The following is an 18,319-nucleotide window of genomic DNA, read 5'->3' as shown; positions in this document are numbered from 1 at the left end:
ATAGCCGCTTAAATAATTTACAATGAACTAAAATCATTTATATACATTCTATAAAATGTCAATAGCAAATGCAACCACAAGTCACCAAAGTGGGAGGGGATGAGTCCAAAGTGATAAATGTGGATGCTTTATCTGACTAGCAGCCTAGAACAACTAAACTATTATTTTTTTATCATTATCCATGAACAACATATTTGAATTCAACTGCAACATTAAGCAGCACATGTTTGTTATCTGTTCTTAATAAATGAGTTAAGCAATAAATACATTATCAAAATTAGATTTCATAAAGTTTCTATCAATCGACTAAATGCAGCCCTAGATATAGCGCAATAATGCCAACATAGGCTAACCAGAATTCTTCGATGCATTAAAGTCAAGAAGCTGTAAACGTTCGATTGATAGAATATTTCACATTGACCAACAAAAATAACAACAAAATGTAATCTGAGATGGTGTGTTACTTCCTTTTTTCCTTTTCGCTGAGATAGTTTTTGTAGTAAAAATTGGAGAAGAGGACGATAAGGGTTGAACAATAGCCGAAGACAACGACATTCATGAAGTCCGGGAAGTTACACTCAGTGAACAGGTTATACGTTGTGTGTGTCGTCACAACGACAAACTGAACCTGCAAAACGACAGGAGCAAAGGCAAAGAGCAACAATTACAGATTTGTCCTCATTTTGTCATCCATTAAATTGTGGCAGATACTAATAACTATATAATACGAATAAGTTATCTTATGCATTGCATATACTGTATTCTATCAAGATGTGTTTTAGAAACTTAGTTGTGGCAGCATTTGAATGGTTTTAATTACTTTTGACTATTCAAAGTTTGAGTAGGTACTATTGCCAAGCCCACACACACACACACACACAAACAAACCACCCCATCGTTCCCAGTGGACCCTGAGGTGCTGGGCTTACCAGTTGCAGGGTGGTGAGGTAGCGCTTCCACCAGAGAAATTTCTGCATGTGGGGCCCAAGCCCTGCCAGGCCGTAGTAAGAGTACATGATCATGTGGACGAAGCTGTTGAGCAAGCCAATGAAGAACGCTGCAAGAAAAGGGAGAAAGGCTGGTCGGATGAATGGATGGAAATATACTTTATCGTTGTGGGAGTGTATTCAGTTGTAACTTGTACGAACACCCATTATGAATATGAATGCTGGACTGTGTAGAGTAGTTAATATGTACACGAATAGTGCACAGGTCTTCATGCAGAGGTAATTCTGTGTTTGTACTTGTTGGTGACAAGGTCGGGACAGGGTTTTGTGAGTTTAATGGGACTTTAAGATGTCTGTCCACTTACATTGTCCACCCGGGACATACTTCACACCGGCCCAACAGTTGACGATCATGGTGGTATGGTGAAAGATGTGGAGGAAGGTCAGCTGGTTGTTCTTCTTCCTCAGGATGAAAAATACCTGGACAGGGAGGAATGGATAATGGTAAGACCCAACATTTTGGAAAGAATGGGTGCACTAAATTCAATCTATGTAAGAATCGTTGTTGTTTTTTTACCGTGTCACTGAGTTCTATGACCTTGGAGAAGAAAAACCACCAACACACATTGGCCATCTGAAGAAACAGACAAAAAAATCATCATATTTCAAGTGCTTAAATCGCATGTGCGCAGCCAACTCAGTTAAATGACCTGGTGTGAACTTGTGTATTCCTACCGACCCTTTTCAAATGGTCAGCCTGGTGGGAAAATTTGTTTTCAGTTGAGTCTTGTTCTACGTTATCCACACATCTATGAGCTGCGCACCTAATGATTTAGAAGTGAATGCTTAAGGGCCAAAGCTTAAGGCTACAAAAAACACTGCCTCTGACAGTTTCCCTCGTCACTTAGTGAAGTGCTGCTCTGCACTCAGAATGATACTAAACGAAACACCTTTTTGTTCAGTGCGTGAGCACGCACAGTCGCAGATAAAAACAGTCAAACGTATACATTTGTTCGTTTTTGGGCACAATTTGAGAAAGCTGCCTAGCCGGGCTGCTTCTGTGCGCTAACTTGTGCTGGACAAAACAAGAGACAGAAACAGGACCTGCTGTTTGGAGTAGGATGGATTTCATTGGCAGGACATGTGCCAATTTCGAAACCCTCGTACAACGCAAGAGGAGGTGATTTGAACAAAAATCCACACGTGTACATCTCGGCATAGACGATGTTAACAATAAGCCTGGGGTCTAACCCAACCAAAAGCCAAGTCTTTTAAGTTTCTCGGACACTAATTGTACACACACACACACACACACACACACACACACACACACACACACACACACACACACACACACACACACACACACACACACACACACACACACACACACACACACACACACACACACACACACCTCCTTCCAAGAACTGTCAGGCAAACTCAAACTTTTATCTCATAGTGTATGAGCTGAAACAAGCTCACGTCAAACTGACAACTTCTAAATGGTACCAAATTAAACCAAAACTTTCAGTTCTACTTTGACATTTCCTACCTTCATTGCCAGTGGGCTGTTGCTGTAGTCTACCGGCTGACAGAGGAGGCTGTAATTGGACAACCTGGATAAGACCACGAACTGTAAACAGTCAAGTTATTGGTGAAAAAAAATACAAAGGGTGTTCAACAGTACTCAGAAAAGAGCTTGATATAAGGAACATGACAACTCTGTTGATGAAAGTGCAAGACACCAAACAAACCTTTTGGAACATATACCCAGACAGGCAGACCATGGCAAAATTGTAAAGGAGGAGAACTCCTTTCAGATCAACGGGTTCCCTGTGTTTCATCAATCGGGGTCCGGTCCAGGCCACACAGAGGTAGACCAGTATAATGACTACTATTGGGACCGGAGAGTACACCAGAAGCCATGGGTCCGTTCTCTCATCTGAAATATAATGGAATACTATGTAATTTGGGAGCCGGGTGAGGACCAATGTCTCCACCTGCTGATTGAGTTTCAGGTTGAAACATGTCCACGCAGCAGGTCGTTCCAACTCTAATTTACAAAGTGGCACCGCAATAAATGTATGCCAGTATAAAAACAATCCATTTAATAGTTTAAGCTTATAGGCCTACCTCCATTCTCCAGGGTCCACCGGTACATGGACTGGACGCGTTGCCAAGTGCTATCCATCTAAAATAGATTAATTTCAGCTCCAGCGGTGTGCTTTTTTTTTTAAATATTCTTAATTATCTTTAAAATATGGTCACATATAGCCTACCTTGAAAAAGAAAAAAATCCTCCTACTCAAGTTCAGTTCATAAACACTGAAAGTCAAGCGACTTTGGATCTCCACCGGTCCGAAAAGCTGTTGCTTTAACAAATGACTTATTTAGCTTCATAGAAATCCGATAGTCTATGAAAGTCATGAAATAGTAAACTCTGTAGTCGCCCTGAAAGGAAAGAAGACATACCAGTTATGCAAGAGAAGACAACCCGGCTGCACCCTGTGCGATGTGATTGGGCGCTGATGCCTATTCGGCGGGGCCATTCAAGCTCCACTCCTCCGTATATATCTGGGATTACTGCACCCACCAGCAAAAACTATGCTTCAATGAGGCATGCTGTTACCTTATTCATTCAGTTGTTGTAGTATAAATTATATCCCATACAAAACACATTCAGTGCCATAATGACGTGTATAAAGCGTGTCGTTGTTTGATGCATCATATTATTCAAAGGGTTTGTGCTCGTCATACTAATAATTATCCTAATTCTTATTTACATTTAATTTACATTTCGGGTATTAAGCAGCCAAATTGAATCATACACACTTCACATACCGACATCGGGGTCAACTAGTGAAAGGGACAGCCAGCTCGTTGAGAGCAGGTAGGGTTAAAGACAGTTAAGTCTTTCTCAGGGACACCTCGAAGCTTTAGTCAGCGAACAAACTAGCAACCTTCCGGTCACAACCCTCTCTACCTGAGCCCATTATATGATGTGGACAAAGTTATTTACTTAGTTACTCTACTCAGTGAAGAAAGCTGCATAAATAGCGAAATATCTATCGTGAAAATAATGATTATGAATTCTGCTTTACCTGGTTCAGGATGCTTAAGTGGACGTGTTTTTATAATGCATCTATGCCAATCCAAGTGGTACTTATTTTCATTCATTATTGTCCATGTCAAGTGAAATAAGTTCAGCTGATTTGTTGAATGTGTTTTCTTTTTAGCTAGTTTAGCTACAAAAACTAATTGTATTTGCATATCAATAATCAACAAGGCCCCAAGGCTTTTTAATTGCCCTAACGCTTGTCACTCGAAAAGGGGCAAGGCCAATTGGCAGGCATATTTTCCCCCCAAAAAATATTTTGAAGCATCGTGTGAGAAGGGGTTTGGAATGGTTGTCTAATACATTTAATTGTATAACCTTTATTTAATTAATGTTATTATTAGAAGGTATTTCATATAGGAGGAGAAGCATGAAGGTTCATGAGAAAAGAGATGGCGATAAAACTAGAAAAAGACGCCCTACGCAATAAAACATTTGACAACTTATTTAAAGTGAGTGAATCCATTCAAATGAATGATCACAGATGTCTAATAAAGGAGTGCCAGGAAATGTTATGGGGTGCCGCCAAATTAAAAAGATAGTTGCACCAATGCCACCAGCAGAAAAATGTTAGTTACTTGAGCACTATTGGTGTATACTATAAAAAATGTATGCATAGCATCATTAGGTCACACTCTGTGAGCTTACTTAGTCAGAAAACTTTGTGAGCAAAGGAGACTTATTCAGACGGTTTGTGTCAATGTTGGTAAGGCACTTCATGGCTCGATTTGTGTGACGTCATGTTGTGAACTTGAACCACTTATGCAAGTTCACAACAAAGAGCATGTTAAACCCCCCCCCCCCCCCCCCCCCCCTTCTACAACACCGGGGCTGGAATTCCAAATGTGTACCATTCAGATGCCTGTGATACCTGGTCTAATAACGAGACCTTCCTACCCTGCTCAGGTCACAAGGGGGACACCTACTACTGATCACCAGAACTTTTGTAATTCCCCAAAATTCTGGAGGAGCTTCTGAGCAACTACGTTATGCAGTTATTGTTCTCGTTATCGCGAACAGACCCCTCTCCAGATAACTTTCACCTGGAAGGATCTTCCATCCACCTCGCTGGGCCTGGTCTGAAAAGGGTCTAGCCAGACCTCCACAGCAAGAGCCAGTGTGCTTCCTTCACAAGAAGCCTTGATGACATGCTGCTCGTCTGCTCGTCACACTCATACCTGGTGGCATAATATCACCCCTTTAAGAACAACTTGCATTCATGCAAACTCTGTTCACCCAGAGTCTGTCCAGTGCATGTGCACCTAGGAAAACAAAATGGTTTTCTGGCTTAATCTAGCCATTGTATCTACTGAGTGTGTTACATGTCAACATGCAGGAACACAGGACTTTAGGAATTCAACAATTGTTAATAATGCAATGCCACACTTTTGTATGCAAAAGTGTAAAAAATATGGGAATGTCATGCCAGCCATGATTGGATTGGAAGTGTGGGTCAGGTTGGGCTATCCCTACATATATGAAACAGAGTCTTCGGCTCATTCAATACAAGCCAAACTTCATCCTTGAAGGTTGTCTGATGAGCTACCATCTCATTTTATCCGAGAGCCGGTTTGTTTTTACAACATTCTTTCCCTGTGATGTAATGATTGCTTATTAACGTAATGATTGGATGTAGGTACCATGGCAAGTGGCAGTAGTCTAGTGCCATTAAAGTCTCTGTGGTTTTAATGTGTTGATATTTTTAAATAATTACATTTAATGATTCTTAACTTCCTTGTGTCCTGCACATGGCTGTTATATTCCCCATTCATAGAACTAGACAACCCCTCTGGCAACATTGGGTAGCACACTACTATCATCCTCTATTGGCATTAGATACCCCCCCCAACAAAACATGTTTAACATGTTTCAGGTAGAGGTAATGGATAAGCTGGAAATCCTTATCCATGTCTATTTGTAAAAAGTTATAGCCCTGTGACAGCTCAAAATCTTCTATCCAACTAAAAAGGAATGCAGGACTACCAGCTGAACAATAGCACCATTGTTGTTAAATACAATTTAACATTTAAAGGCCCACAAAAAACATGGGACTCAAAACAAAAAGCATTTGTTTTGCTTTTAAACATGGGTATTTCTCAAATGATCTTGAACATAGTAATCAATGCCATTTTGTCTCGGTGACTAAATAAGTTAGAGTTCTTAAGGGTTAAGTTCTTCCCTGCTTTAAACTCAAACCACGTGACGTTGAAGAGCTGCCACTATGTGAGAAATTACTTGACATGGTAATCTTTGCCATCTCTGCCAAGTACTTTGTCCATAATGTGCAAAATTGCAAAACATTCAAGAAATACTGTAATGTCTAATAAAATGTATTTATTTTGTTGGATCACACCTGTCCAAACTGTGCTTAAAATATGTTTCCCTGTCAATGAGGGGATGGCAAATGGCTATACTCCAAATGCACATAGTACTCTAGGCTGATATCTGAAGGTGAAACAGCGTTTCATGTTTCCTCTGTGGTCTTGAAGAAGGAGTTGAGTGACAGCTGCCTGGTTCCATTGGCTGGGTTGGGTTTGGTTTTTTTACTTGCTGAGAACTTGCTGTTTTTCGCAACCTTCTTCCTCTTGCCGTCCTGACAATACAAACACATGCTTTAAAACGTATACAAGTGTGTAAGAAATGACCAGATTATACATTAGTAAAATTTACATCAATTTGTTACATAGTTACATAGCTTGTTACATTACCTCACCAAGCAACTGAGTTACAAACTAATATCAATCAGAAATAACTTACCTTTAAAGTTAGCACCTCATGACTAAGTTCACCCATAGATTCATACAGCTTTAGGATCTGCAAGAGTTGACACAAGTATCCAATGACACAGTGTCATACAAATACAATGCTATTCAAATACATTGGAGTCTAGGGTTGGGTAACGTTACTTTTTATATTACAAGATGACTTCCATCTATAAGTGTGCAATGATTTGTACTTTATATTTGTGTTTTATAAATCCAAGATGTACATTTTGACCAAATATCTATTTACTTATATATTATATGTATTTGTTCTGTCTATATGGAGCCAGCAGGTAGGACGGTGATATCTGCCTAATGACATGAGATACGTAGCGTAGTAGCGTAGCGTATCAATGTCAGGCCTACCCTACTGCATTGTAAATGGCATCTCGATAGCCGAGCAACAAATGCGCAGTACGCAGCTACCCGCAAGGAAGTAGGAAAGGAACAAACAATGTGTTTGCGTCAGAACTAAATTTCTGATTACTTGAATTGTAAAAGTAACTCATTACTTTCCAACAAAAAAGTAATCTGTGTACTCCGATATGAAATATAACAGTGGTGGAGACATACCTTTTTCAGTCCTGTGGAGACAGCTGCCTCAAGCAGAGCAGGCCTGGTTAGCCACTGAAGTTTTTCACTTTGTGTTTCTTCAGTAGCGTGTTTGTCCTCAACAGAAACACTGTACACAATGTACGTCTGGTGAATGTGAGAGAATATATGAACCACCTGGCGAAAACAGGAGACAAGAAGAATAAAAAAAATCTTAAATTCAGTTCAGTCGTTAATGATGGAATGTGTAAGCGTGGGGACTGGATGGCACTCACCTCCCCAACATAAGACAAAAGGTCCTTGTTGACCTTGACTCCCAAGATTCTTCCAACCTCTGCACACAGGGCTCCCTTCTGCTTGACTTTTGAATTCTCCTCGTCTAGTAACAAACTGGGGAACTCCCACATCCCGGCCAGCAGACCTGTGGGTGCACCACATCCAGAGAAGAACATTGGAACTAGGGATCGACCGATATATCGGTCGGCCGATATTATCGGCCGATATTCGCGTTTTTTACGTGTATCGTATCGGCCGATACGCGGCTGATTTTCGCCGATTTTTTTTTTTTTTTTTTTTACTTGTTCTACCTCACCTCTTTTTAATATTTGTTAAATATTGTTCATCTACTTGTTCTTACTTGTTCTACCTCACCTGTTTTTACTATTTGTTAAATATTGTTCATCTACTTGTTCTTACTTGTTCTACTTCACCTGTTTTTACTATTTGTTAAATATTGTTTTTTATATTGAAGTTCAATAAATGTTTCTTTAAAAAAAAAAAAAAAAAAAAAAAAACGGCTCAAGAAAGTCGGTATCGGCGTATCGGTGTATCGGCTAAGGCTGATGAAAAAATATCGGTATCGGTATCGGCCCTAAAAAAACGGTATCGGTCGATCCCTAATTGGAACCCAGAGAGAGAGGTTTCTGTTATTCTCTCACAACGCAGAGGGCTTTAAAATGAATAGTTTTATGGGATAATAAAACCATTTAGTAATATGTTATTGCAGATATTTTGGACGTTTTAAACCAGCCCCATGACCCCAAAATCCAACGACTCTTGTAATAAACCTTGTATTATTTCAGGGGCAAACCTTTGTTTGGTCTCTGGGTGAGCAGATACTCGTCCTCTCCGTCTTCGCTGGGTCGGCGTGCCACACAGGTGAGGGTTCGTTCGACGCGTGGGGCCTTCTTGGCAGGCTTCCTCGGGAAGTTGTGGACCCCCAGGTCATCCAACCAGGGCTCCGTGGGGCACAAGGTGCAGGATGCAGGCATGGCTGCACGGGGGAGGGAGGAGGCCGGTGAGGTTCAGTAGAAGAACACCATCGATCCCAGGAGGCAGCCGAATTCAAGTGTTACAGCAGCCATAGACACCAAGACATAAATATCAATAAATAAAAAAACCATAATATATGAACACCTGGGAACAAATTACATTTAAGAATGAGTCAAATAAGAGTAAGTTTATAAATATAGAATATATAAAAACAAAGAAATATGGAAACATTCAGGTACACATTAACATAAAACGCAAGTATTGCAGCGTCTGCCCAAATTATTATACCTAATGAATGATAAAAGGCTGACAGGAGAGTGAGAGGAGGAGGAACCAGGGTACTCACGGCAGTCTTCTATATCACCCTGTGTAGACGGGCTCTTGCCGACTTTCCCCAGGAGCTTCTGGGAGTTTGCCTCCTGCTTGACATGAACCTGGACATAGTTAGATGTTCATTAGATCTGTGAAGATGACCTACAGACCTGGTCTTCACAAACAACAACGATCTGGCTAACGACGGCTTGACCTAGCCTCGTTCAAGTTCAATTTCACCATTGATCAATTTATAAGCTGATACTACCACAACTACACTGCCTCATTGAGATCAGCAGAAGTCAGGCGAAGGGATCAGCACCTTGCGGTAGGAGTGGCAGTGGGTCTTTAGAGGACACTGGCCACAGAGAGCTGCTTTAGGGGTGCAGACTCGGGCCCCCAGCTCCATCAAGGCCTGGTTGAATTCCCCAGGTCTCTCTGGGTCCACCACGGTATTAGCCAGGGTCCTAAAGAGGACCACCATTATAAAGTGACAGAATAAGCATTGAGACTTATGTTATTTAAAAAACAAAAACGATAGCAATACGTTGCATTTGTATTGCTTTTTTTCATGATAACAAAGTAAATTAAAATAATTGCAAAACGGTTTAACAACAGACATAAATAAAAGCTCTGAGTTTTGGAGCTCCATACTTATTTTAACTTAAACTTCTTCTCTGAAAAAGGACCAGGCATGGTTTGTACGACTCCCTCACCATAGGGCCTCTGTCACGGCAGAGCCGGTGCTGTCAGCCCCTATAGCCCTCAGGCGGCACAGGACACGGATCACGTTGCCGTCCACCACTCCAGACACCTGAGACACCCAGCAGGGCAGCCAATCAGTGATCACAGGTGACGGACAACGTGTCCCTTGTTATCTTAGACGAAGATGAAGCCGCTGGTTTACTCTGTCCGATGCTTTTAGTATGGAACGCTAGTTCCAAATTAAATCAGACATATTAGTCGTTATAATACAAGGTCACGAACCGTAAAATACAGAGGGAATCTTTAATAATGTCATTGAATGGAATTTATATAGATTAAGGCATGGTCCTCAGCAATAACACGTCTCTGAAATGAATGAATGGATATATGAGTCATTTTATGTGGTATTGTGTCAGTGTATTTATGCGTTTGTTCAGGTGTGTGTATACGTTGGGTAACCTCTGACCTCTCCGAGTGCAATAGACCCGATCGCCCCAGCAGTGTAGCGTCCGACCCCAGGCAGCAGTTTCAGAAGGCTCGCCACCGTCTTCGGCATCTGGCCCTCCATCTCTGTCACCACCTTAGACACAAACTCTAATGACCACCAAATCTCCCGCATGAGGTACGTCTATTCACTGTTCAGTGTTCCTGTAGTAACTGCCCTGACCTTCCCTGTTACTGGGACACTTAATAATATGCTTCTTAATAAGACGCTTTAGTAATGATATAATGTGATACATGTTCATTGCAAATAGTTTTTGATGTGATTGTGACTTTTATTTTTGTAAACTGTCCTTGACTACAATTTATTTGTTTATAGAGATATGCTATAAAAAGATGCATGTCACTGCCTTGTTGTGATGATTTTAATCTTTGTATATTTTGAGTCAGTAATTTGAATAAAGAGAATGCAGAGTATATAGAAGTTATAGTACACTGAAGTAATTTAAATGCATGCCATTTAATTAAAGTGTAAGCACAGACGCATAACACACCTTCTGAGCTCCTTCGTGCAGTCTCCTTCCTCGGGAGTAGTAGCCAAGCCCCGCCCACATTTTGTTGACTTCCTGTTAAACAAGGAGGTGAAGAATTGATTTTAAACAATTGCAATTTTGATGTACTGGCGTATCTGCAGTGAATTTTACTCTTGGGGATCACCTCAAGTGAAGCAGCTGCCAGATCCTGCACCGTCGGCCACCTCTTGAGGTTCAATGTAAAGAATTCACAATATCATTATTCAAAGGATGACGTCATGTGTTGAATATGCTCCCCAAAGGAGGTAATGATTGCGAGATTGAGGTCAGCGTTGGTTACCTTCATCCATCTGTTGTAATATTCTATCACAGTGGCCACCTGGGTCTGCTGCAGCATGATCTCTGAGACCCAGACTGTAAGCCAAAGAAACTGGTGTCAAATAATCCTGGGGAATCTAAAAAGATTATGAAATGATTTGGATAAATATATTTTCCACATGGCCTAGGATGGGAGAGGGGCATTATACCTGCATATGTTCTGATGTTGACGTCTGGCTCTTTTAAGGCCTGTTATAACAAAACATTTAGATATCATCAACAGTCTTGCAGATTTTCTGCAGATATTTGTATCTTACTGTGTAAAATGAATGTCATTTTTACCACTGTCCTCCATGGAAGCTCTCTCTTTTCCTTGTCATACCAGTTGAGGAGCTTCTTCTGTATCTGCAGCACAGAGGCTGGTTCATGAAAAGTGTGGTATGTGGCCTGAGGGCAGGGATTGGTTGGTTCTTCTTCTGCAAAGAAAGAGCATGCGTCTACATGACACTGAAAACTAATGAGAGCATTTTCTGTCCATGCACAACATTGGAAGGTAAAGACATGTTATTCTCCAATGCACGTTAACAAACCTGACACCTTTGTAAATATGCTATAACTGTATCTGCAACACTCCTTGAGTATACAACTCTATAGTATTTTTATAACCGTAGTTATACGGTTCAATAAGAAGACGTAACATGATTAGAGTACCTTTTTTTACAGCTTCCTTAGTCCTCTTTCGGGGTGTTTTCGTAGTTTCTGTCATTGTAAGCGTGGATCTCTTTCCTTTCTGCATAGCGGAACGCAACTTGCTCATATTGTACATATACTGATTTATTGTACTCAAGTATGCGTTAAATCCATTTGTTTACATTCTGGACACCGTCACACACCGCATGAACGTTCCCGCCAACAAGGCGGAGCCACCGTTTTTGACCAATCGACGTTTCTTCCGGAATGAGTAACCAATAGTAAAGCCCAGAGCTGGTAAAGCCAATATACGCCTCTTGGCTGAATCGTGCAGCATTAACAACAATAGTACAACAAACGTGAAATGTGCAGAAAACAAGTGATTCGGAAGGAATACCAACGCTTCCACATTGTCGTCATGTCGTGTTGTCTATGTGCTTGTGCAACTGCTCTTAAAGGAGATTAAATAGCCCATGCACGAGGCGGAGATTTTCATCGAATAAAATAGCTCCGTTCACCCTAAGCACCCTTCACTGTCTAGCCCAGGGACCTATAATGCCCTGTCCTCCTGGTGCTCATGCGTGGTTTTGCAGTATTTTTCCTGTTGCATCACGGTGTACTCGAATGTCTTCGCGCTTATAATAGCTTTTGTACACTGCCACAAACGATCGCCAGGTAATTCAACTACATAGAGGCAACACCGAAAATAATTGCACAAACGTGGCAAATGGAGAATGATATGGAAATTTCATATAAAATAAGCACAATACAGATTATGTAATTCCTCTGAATATTTCCGTTCCTCTTTTCAGTCGTTACTGATCTCCAACTCTGGAAATGTAAAGACAATTGCAATGACTCCATATATTTATATTTTGAACGTCAGTCCGGCAGATCAATGTGAAGTTAAAATTGTCATTATCTTTGATTTGGTGGACTTTGTTGGATAGAAGTATTTCTAGTGTTCATGCACTTTGGATTTTGTTGTAAAGACAACGATTATTTTATTTATCATGAAAACAGCAGCAGCCCTTTCTATTCATATAATGTCTGCAATACAATGAAAGTCTCAAAGATTTATCTACCCTTTCCTCCCCGTACATGTTCTGTTAGAGCTGGGTATGTTCTTCTAACCCTAACCCCATGTCTGTATTAATTGTATGATTATTGAATAATTAAATTGTATTGTATTTCCTTGCATATCAATCGGTAGCCTACATCATTGCAGGTGGTTAAGTGGTATTGTTAACATAGGTAGAACTCAATCCACCTCCATGCTATATTAAAGACCATTCCAACTCCTACATACTGTACCTCCAACTGCCAGATAATGTTACCTTACCTTCCTCGTGCACCTCATAGCGCAGAGACCTGAGCCTAGGGAGCAGTGGCTCTAGCAGGCTGAGATGGGCTGCTATCTTTACTTCAGACTGTGGGAGGGAATAATGGAAGAACAAAAAAGCTCTGCTCGCATGTTGTGTGTCTCCGTCTGAAATGTGTCTGCTTCTATTTACATTTCAATTAAGGCTTTTACCAGATTATTTTATACAAAGCGACTTACAATAAGTACATTTGTCAGAAGAGGTGCAACAATATAACGCTGTCGGTTCAGTAAGGATGTTCATAGAACCAAGTGCAAGTATTAACAATCACTAGGACAACCCATTCCCCGTATACAGCACTGATAGCTAGCTAATGCAGATGCTACACAATTAAGTACTATGAATAAATACAACATTAAGTAACACAACAAGTAAGTGTGTACATTAAGTTACCTTGATGTACAACAAACAATAGTGTGTGTGTGGGGGGGGGGGGCTTGATGGCTATGCAAAGTCTAGGTGAACTCTTCCTGGACAGATGTACCTAGACAGTGCGTAGGCAGTGAACGATGCGCCTCTTGGCTGTAGGGGAGCTAGAGGGCATGAGGCCCACCAAGGGGTGGCACACCTGGGGCTGGCACTTGGGGTTCACATGGGTCAGGGCCTTCAGAAGGACCCGGGCTGCTTCTTAAGTGTCGTTTGAGTGCCAGCCTTGGCCAGGCACTCAGCCTCGGCCTTCACATCACATGCAGGCATGCATGCAAAACACACATATTATAACAACACACGCCGGCCTGGGCTTTCATGGTAGATGGTCTCTTTGTACTGGGAGCTGGCAGGTAGATAGATGGTTGCTGCTTCTGTTCTCTCCGCCGCTAGAACCTGAAGGCCTGCTCCCCGTCACCAGTGTCTCTGCAGGCCATAATCAAGTAATAAATAATAAACCTGTAAACCAGCCAAGTTTGTGATTCAATTATAATCATGACATTATGGTTACTAATATATAGTAGTTCAAAGAAATAGGTCAGAAATAATGATTCACAATCACTGTTAGTTTCGCTTTTATTGATTGAAGCATTAGTCCAGCAGCTCTGTGGCCTTGACTCTGCTGTTCTGTCTCCCTATCTCCGGCACTCGACGGACCCTCCTCGCTATTCAGAGCTGCTCCTCTCCCTCCGCAGCCACACTGGGAAGGCCATACTTCTTCCTGCTTCCTCTGCTCTGCCTGTCTCTGCGGTCCGAGCTGCACTCCAGGGGCTCCTCTCCTCCTCCTCCTTGCCATCACCGGCTCCCTCCTGCCCTCCTGCCCTCCTGCCCTCCTGCCCTCCTGCCCTCCTGCCCTCCTTCTCTTCTTCTTTTGTTTTTTCTCCACCTCTTTGGCGGACTATTCTAGTTCTCTTTAAATGTTCAGCCTTGATGTCCGCATATTCGGGACACTTGAAGATGACGTCAGAAAAAAACATTGAATGAATTATGAAAATATCAAGGCAGCTATAAGGTAGCCTGTGGTACAATCGCCAAAAGATCAGGACTCAATGCACACCTAGTGAGTGTGTGTGTGTGTGTGTGTGTGTGTGTGTGTGTGTGTGTGTGTGTGTGTGTGTGTGTGTGTGTGTGTGTGTGTGTGTGTGTGTGTGTGCGTGTGTGCGTGTGTGCGTGTGTGCGTGCGTGCGTGCGTGCGTGCGTGCGTGCGTGCGTGCGTGCGTGCGTGCGTGCGTGCGTGCGTGCGTGCGTGCGTGCGTGCGTGCGTGCGTGCGTGCGTGTGTGTGTGTGTGTGTGTGAGCGCGTATGTGTGTGTGCATGTGTGTGCCTATCAAATATGCATCCGGTGGCATATATACAGTTGTCTAGGGTCCCTCGAGCTTAGTGAAAGTATCTCATTGTGCGTGAGTGGAGCAGGTTTCACTTGGCAGCCTGGTAACATCCCCGTGTTGGTAACTCGACACTACTCACTGTAACACTTTGAAAGGAGCACTAGATCTTGTAGATGGTTGTTCGGGAAGACGGTAACAATAGCAACCCACGCACACGACAGCCTATACCTTTTCATAGTAATTACATGTGCGAGTTCCTTTGTGGGTTTGAGGGTTTGTGGCATTGATGAGAAGCACTAGCTGCCGATACAAGGAAGCAATAGTATACATAAAGAAACCCATTTAGACATTAATCCAAATTTCATCCAAAGCTTACAATGGATGCAGATACAGACCTTGTCGTCAATAAGCATAAAGGGGCAAGGCATCTTTCTGTCGATGCCAACAGGTAGGTTTTAGACGTTGGGGATCAAACACAGCACCTGGAACCCCTTTTAGCCACTAAGACACCATCCTGCCCGCATATCTGGCCCTCACTGCGGCTTTCTTAATCAACCATCCATATCCTTCTCAAAGTCATATTCCTACCAATCTAGGTCTTTGTTGAACACAACCACACTCATCCATAAAACACCTGTATACAAATGTAAACTACAAACGCAGCAGAGGAAGGGGAGGCGTGTTTTTCCGACACAAAGCTAAGAGAAAAGAAAGAATGTCATTTTCAGACTTTTGAGTTTGATAAATGACCAGACACCTAATTATTTATTATTGTTATTTGGCCTCGGAGCTCGGACATATATCGTCGAACCAACAGGGTCTTGTCTATCGTTAACTTATGTATATTTTTATATAGAGATGAGGTTATATTAACTACTCTAGGACAATAGACACACTATTACTTCAGGTTGGCAGGATATGCAGAAGAACAACATAAAAAGGCTCTCTTTTTAGAGAGAAAAAGTTGTATTTCCTCACACATAAAACGAATACACAAGACTGTCATTATAAATATAGTAATTGCTCCACAAAAGATGCCCATTATCCTGATTTTAAGCTGTCTGTGTTTTCGACTCCCATTGTTAAATTTGTGATATCCAATATTCAGTAACCCAACTTGTCACGGTTTTTACTGATATTCTCTAAATAAAAGAGTTTCACAAATTATTAAAAAGCATTGGGTCTAACTTTCATTTCAAGGCTTATACCGAAACCCTTACCGTCCCTAACCCTGCACTTAACAAATTCAAACTATGAGGTACCGCCATCAGTTACGCCCTCAACCGCTGCTCGAGGGACTTGTCTTATCGCAGAGAACCACTAGAGTTCACTAGAACTCTGCCTTATCAATAAACACTATATAATATGGCCGACCCTGTTGGCCATCCTTTTTGAAATGCAATTTCCCGAAATGTATGCAGAAAAAATTTGGTCCAACCCAGAAACATGTATCAGGGACCCAAATACATTAAAATAAGTGAATTAAAAAAATATTGCATGACTATTAACCCTGTAACTTGAATGTAAGTTAATTCATTCCTGAAAGGTCTCCACTAATGAATTTCTGTAACACTGTTGGTAAACCTATTTTGTCTGTTTAATGATGGTTTTCATCTGCAACTCAACTTGAATAATGCTTCTCTTCTGTGGTTGGTTATCTACTACATTTTGACTCGTAAAAACGATGATCTTGTTTGCACATAGATATAACATCAATTCTCCTTCTGTGCTGACAATGCTGTTAGGTTGTCATGCTTGCTAGTAAAACATCTCATCCATAAAGCCAAAGTGTTCAAAGTCCAAACATTCGTCTTGTTCTCTATAAATTTGTCCTTACCTCAAATATTATTTTAAGAAGAACTTCAGATTGATGGCTGAATTGATGAACTATGGATTTGCACTTAATTAGTAAATCTCTAGTCCCCCTAAGTTTACTTTTGGCATGTCTTTCTTTCTGTATGTTTTTATATGTACAAATATATGACAGAGTTTCACTATAATGGTGCTTGATACAAAGGCTTACATTTGTAATGTGAATAACAAATGTGAAATATGCTTATAAAAATCGAATGGATGAATTGAAGAAAACTGAACCCTTGCCTACATGGACATTTTATTTGACATAAATTAATAAAAACTCAAACTAATGTGTTCTTCTGCATGCATCTTTTGGGTCTTATTACATCTACCTTAAATTTGCCTCTGTTTCAAAGCTGAGCTTGCAATTTCTCCATTTACCTACCTTGTGGTTTTAGAATGTACTCTTAAACAATGGCCCACTTACAGTTTGTTAATTGTGAGCCTATATTACACACCAAAAGTTGAAACATATAGTTAGGAAATCGAGACCATGTTTTTATTATGGCGCTGGTGACTTTTTTATTAAAGTGTCATTTCTGATTTCCACCTCTGGCAGCATGTTACGGTCATTTCCCATTAGCATTAGGGTAATGATATAGAAATGTTTCTACAGTAGCCTGTGAAACAATTTCAATCAGGCAGTCTTTTGTATGTCTCAATTGGTAAATGTCTAATGGCTGCAGCCTGTGGTGTATGTGTTAAACAGATGTATCAAGATTCAATCGAGACGTGTAGAAAGACTCCTGGTGGGACTTTAAAGTTATGCTGTGGGAGGTGAGACTAGTTCGCTTTCCTCTCCCAGATTTATATCAGGAGAATCAGTCGCACACACGCACCCACGCACACACACACACACACACACACACGCACACACACACACACACACACACACACACACACACACACACACACACACACACACATACACAAACATTGAAACAAAGATACAGCGCACACATATGCATGGACATGCACACAGACACTGAAACACACACACACTGAAACACACACACACTCAAACACACACACACATAGACACAACCATGCACATTAATACACACACAAACACACACACGTTCATTCCAACACACACACACAAACACACTAAAATGCACACTGAAATCCACACTGAAGAAACATTTTTTAGTTAGTTTCTCAAAGTGCAGTGTTTGACACAAATGCTGCTGTATGTGGTGCTCATCCGACGGCAGAGGGCAGTCAGACGCATGCAGAGTCCTTCCATCTGAGGGGGACTCAAACCCATGACCACTTCAATGAAACCTGGCCCACAGCACAGCCGTAATACTCTGGATTACCATACAAACACGCCAACGCGATTGATTTCAATGGAGCAACACGGGGGATTATGTCAACGATGCGTAAAACGCAGGCCTGGATTCTCCCGAAGAACAACAGCGGATCCTCTGCTTTTTTGTAGTTCACAAGGAAAGATAATTACACACAGTCTTTTGGGGGGGATTAAGGGGTTCTGGCAGGATCTGCTTGTTGAAATCTGTTATTGGAACCAAGTCGCATCACATGTGCGTATGAGAGCCATAAGGAAGTTTATGAGACCACAATCAGGAGGGACATTCATAGACCCCCATGCCACTCTTGTCTTTTGTTAGTTTACATTATGAAACACCATCGATTTAAGAGGGGGGGGGGGGGGG

The 18,319-nt window shown here is 41.5% G+C and overlaps 2 protein-coding genes across 5 annotated transcripts; both read right to left on the bottom strand.

Moving 5' to 3' along the window:
- Window positions 1-276: 276 nt before the first annotated feature.
- Window positions 277-3,901, bottom strand: LOC130392711 (elongation of very long chain fatty acids protein 4-like). Of its 4 annotated transcripts, none has more exons than XM_056603218.1 (9): window positions 3,792-3,901; window positions 3,230-3,401; window positions 3,084-3,141; window positions 2,705-2,892; window positions 2,503-2,583; window positions 1,525-1,581; window positions 1,313-1,427; window positions 930-1,057; window positions 277-628 (listed from the first exon to the last, which is right to left on the bottom strand). In XM_056603218.1, the coding sequence occupies exons 3-9, from the start codon at window positions 3,139-3,141 to the stop codon at window positions 461-463; spliced, it is 795 nt and encodes a 264-aa protein (XP_056459193.1). In that variant the 5' UTR covers window positions 3,230-3,401; window positions 3,792-3,901; the 3' UTR covers window positions 277-460. The 4 variants fall into 4 exon arrangements, with proteins under 4 accessions (XP_056459193.1, XP_056459192.1, XP_056459194.1 ...); XM_056603217.1 differs by lacking the exon at window positions 3,792-3,901 and adding an exon at window positions 3,423-3,510 and having other exon boundaries at window positions 3,230-3,322; XM_056603219.1 differs by lacking the exon at window positions 3,792-3,901 and adding an exon at window positions 3,423-3,510 and having other exon boundaries at window positions 3,230-3,316.
- A 2,459-nt stretch (window positions 3,902-6,360) lies between these two features.
- mutyh (mutY DNA glycosylase) lies at window positions 6,361-12,151 on the bottom strand. The gene is made up of 15 exons (XM_056603867.1): window positions 11,672-12,151; window positions 11,303-11,436; window positions 11,170-11,209; window positions 10,983-11,056; window positions 10,827-10,868; window positions 10,664-10,735; window positions 10,135-10,248; window positions 9,680-9,777; window positions 9,286-9,430; window positions 8,998-9,085; window positions 8,470-8,652; window positions 7,655-7,800; window positions 7,401-7,556; window positions 6,823-6,879; window positions 6,361-6,658 (listed from the first exon to the last, which is right to left on the bottom strand). Exons 1-15 carry the CDS (start codon window positions 11,784-11,786, stop codon window positions 6,530-6,532), a joined length of 1,593 nt encoding a protein of 530 aa, XP_056459842.1. The 5' UTR covers window positions 11,787-12,151; the 3' UTR covers window positions 6,361-6,529.
- Window positions 12,152-18,319: the final 6,168 nt, after the last annotated feature.

This window comes from Gadus chalcogrammus, chromosome 12, assembly GCF_026213295.1.
Source record: "Gadus chalcogrammus isolate NIFS_2021 chromosome 12, NIFS_Gcha_1.0, whole genome shotgun sequence".
Taxonomy (NCBI): domain Eukaryota; kingdom Metazoa; phylum Chordata; class Actinopteri; order Gadiformes; family Gadidae; genus Gadus; species Gadus chalcogrammus.
The sequence above is the reverse complement of the archived record's forward strand: the minus strand, read 5'-3'. Positions and strand labels throughout refer to the sequence as shown.

What these genes read in the sequence shown, in the direction of transcription:
- LOC130392711 (XM_056603218.1), bottom strand. Translation starts at nt 3,141, where the DNA reads ATGGATAGCACTTGGCAACGCGTCCAGTCCATGTACCGGTGGACCCTG. An exon ending in TCATAGAACTCAGTGACACG is followed by an intron (nt 1,428 to 1,524) that starts GTAAAAAAACAA and finishes CTCCCTGTCCAG; the next exon opens with GTATTTTTCATCCTGAGGAA. An exon ending in GTATGTCCCGGGTGGACAAT is followed by an intron (nt 1,058 to 1,312) that starts GTAAGTGGACAG and finishes CTTTTCTTGCAG; the next exon opens with CGTTCTTCATTGGCTTGCTC.
- mutyh (XM_056603867.1), bottom strand. Translation starts at nt 11,786, where the DNA reads ATGTACAATATGAGCAAGTTGCGTTCCGCTATGCAGAAAGGAAAGAGA. An exon ending in TGGCAGCTGCTTCACTTGAG is followed by an intron (nt 10,736 to 10,826) that starts GTGATCCCCAAG and finishes CTTGTTTAACAG; the next exon opens with GAAGTCAACAAAATGTGGGC. An exon ending in GGGTGATATAGAAGACTGCC is followed by an intron (nt 8,653 to 8,997) that starts GTGAGTACCCTG and finishes TCCCCCGTGCAG; the next exon opens with CCATGCCTGCATCCTGCACC.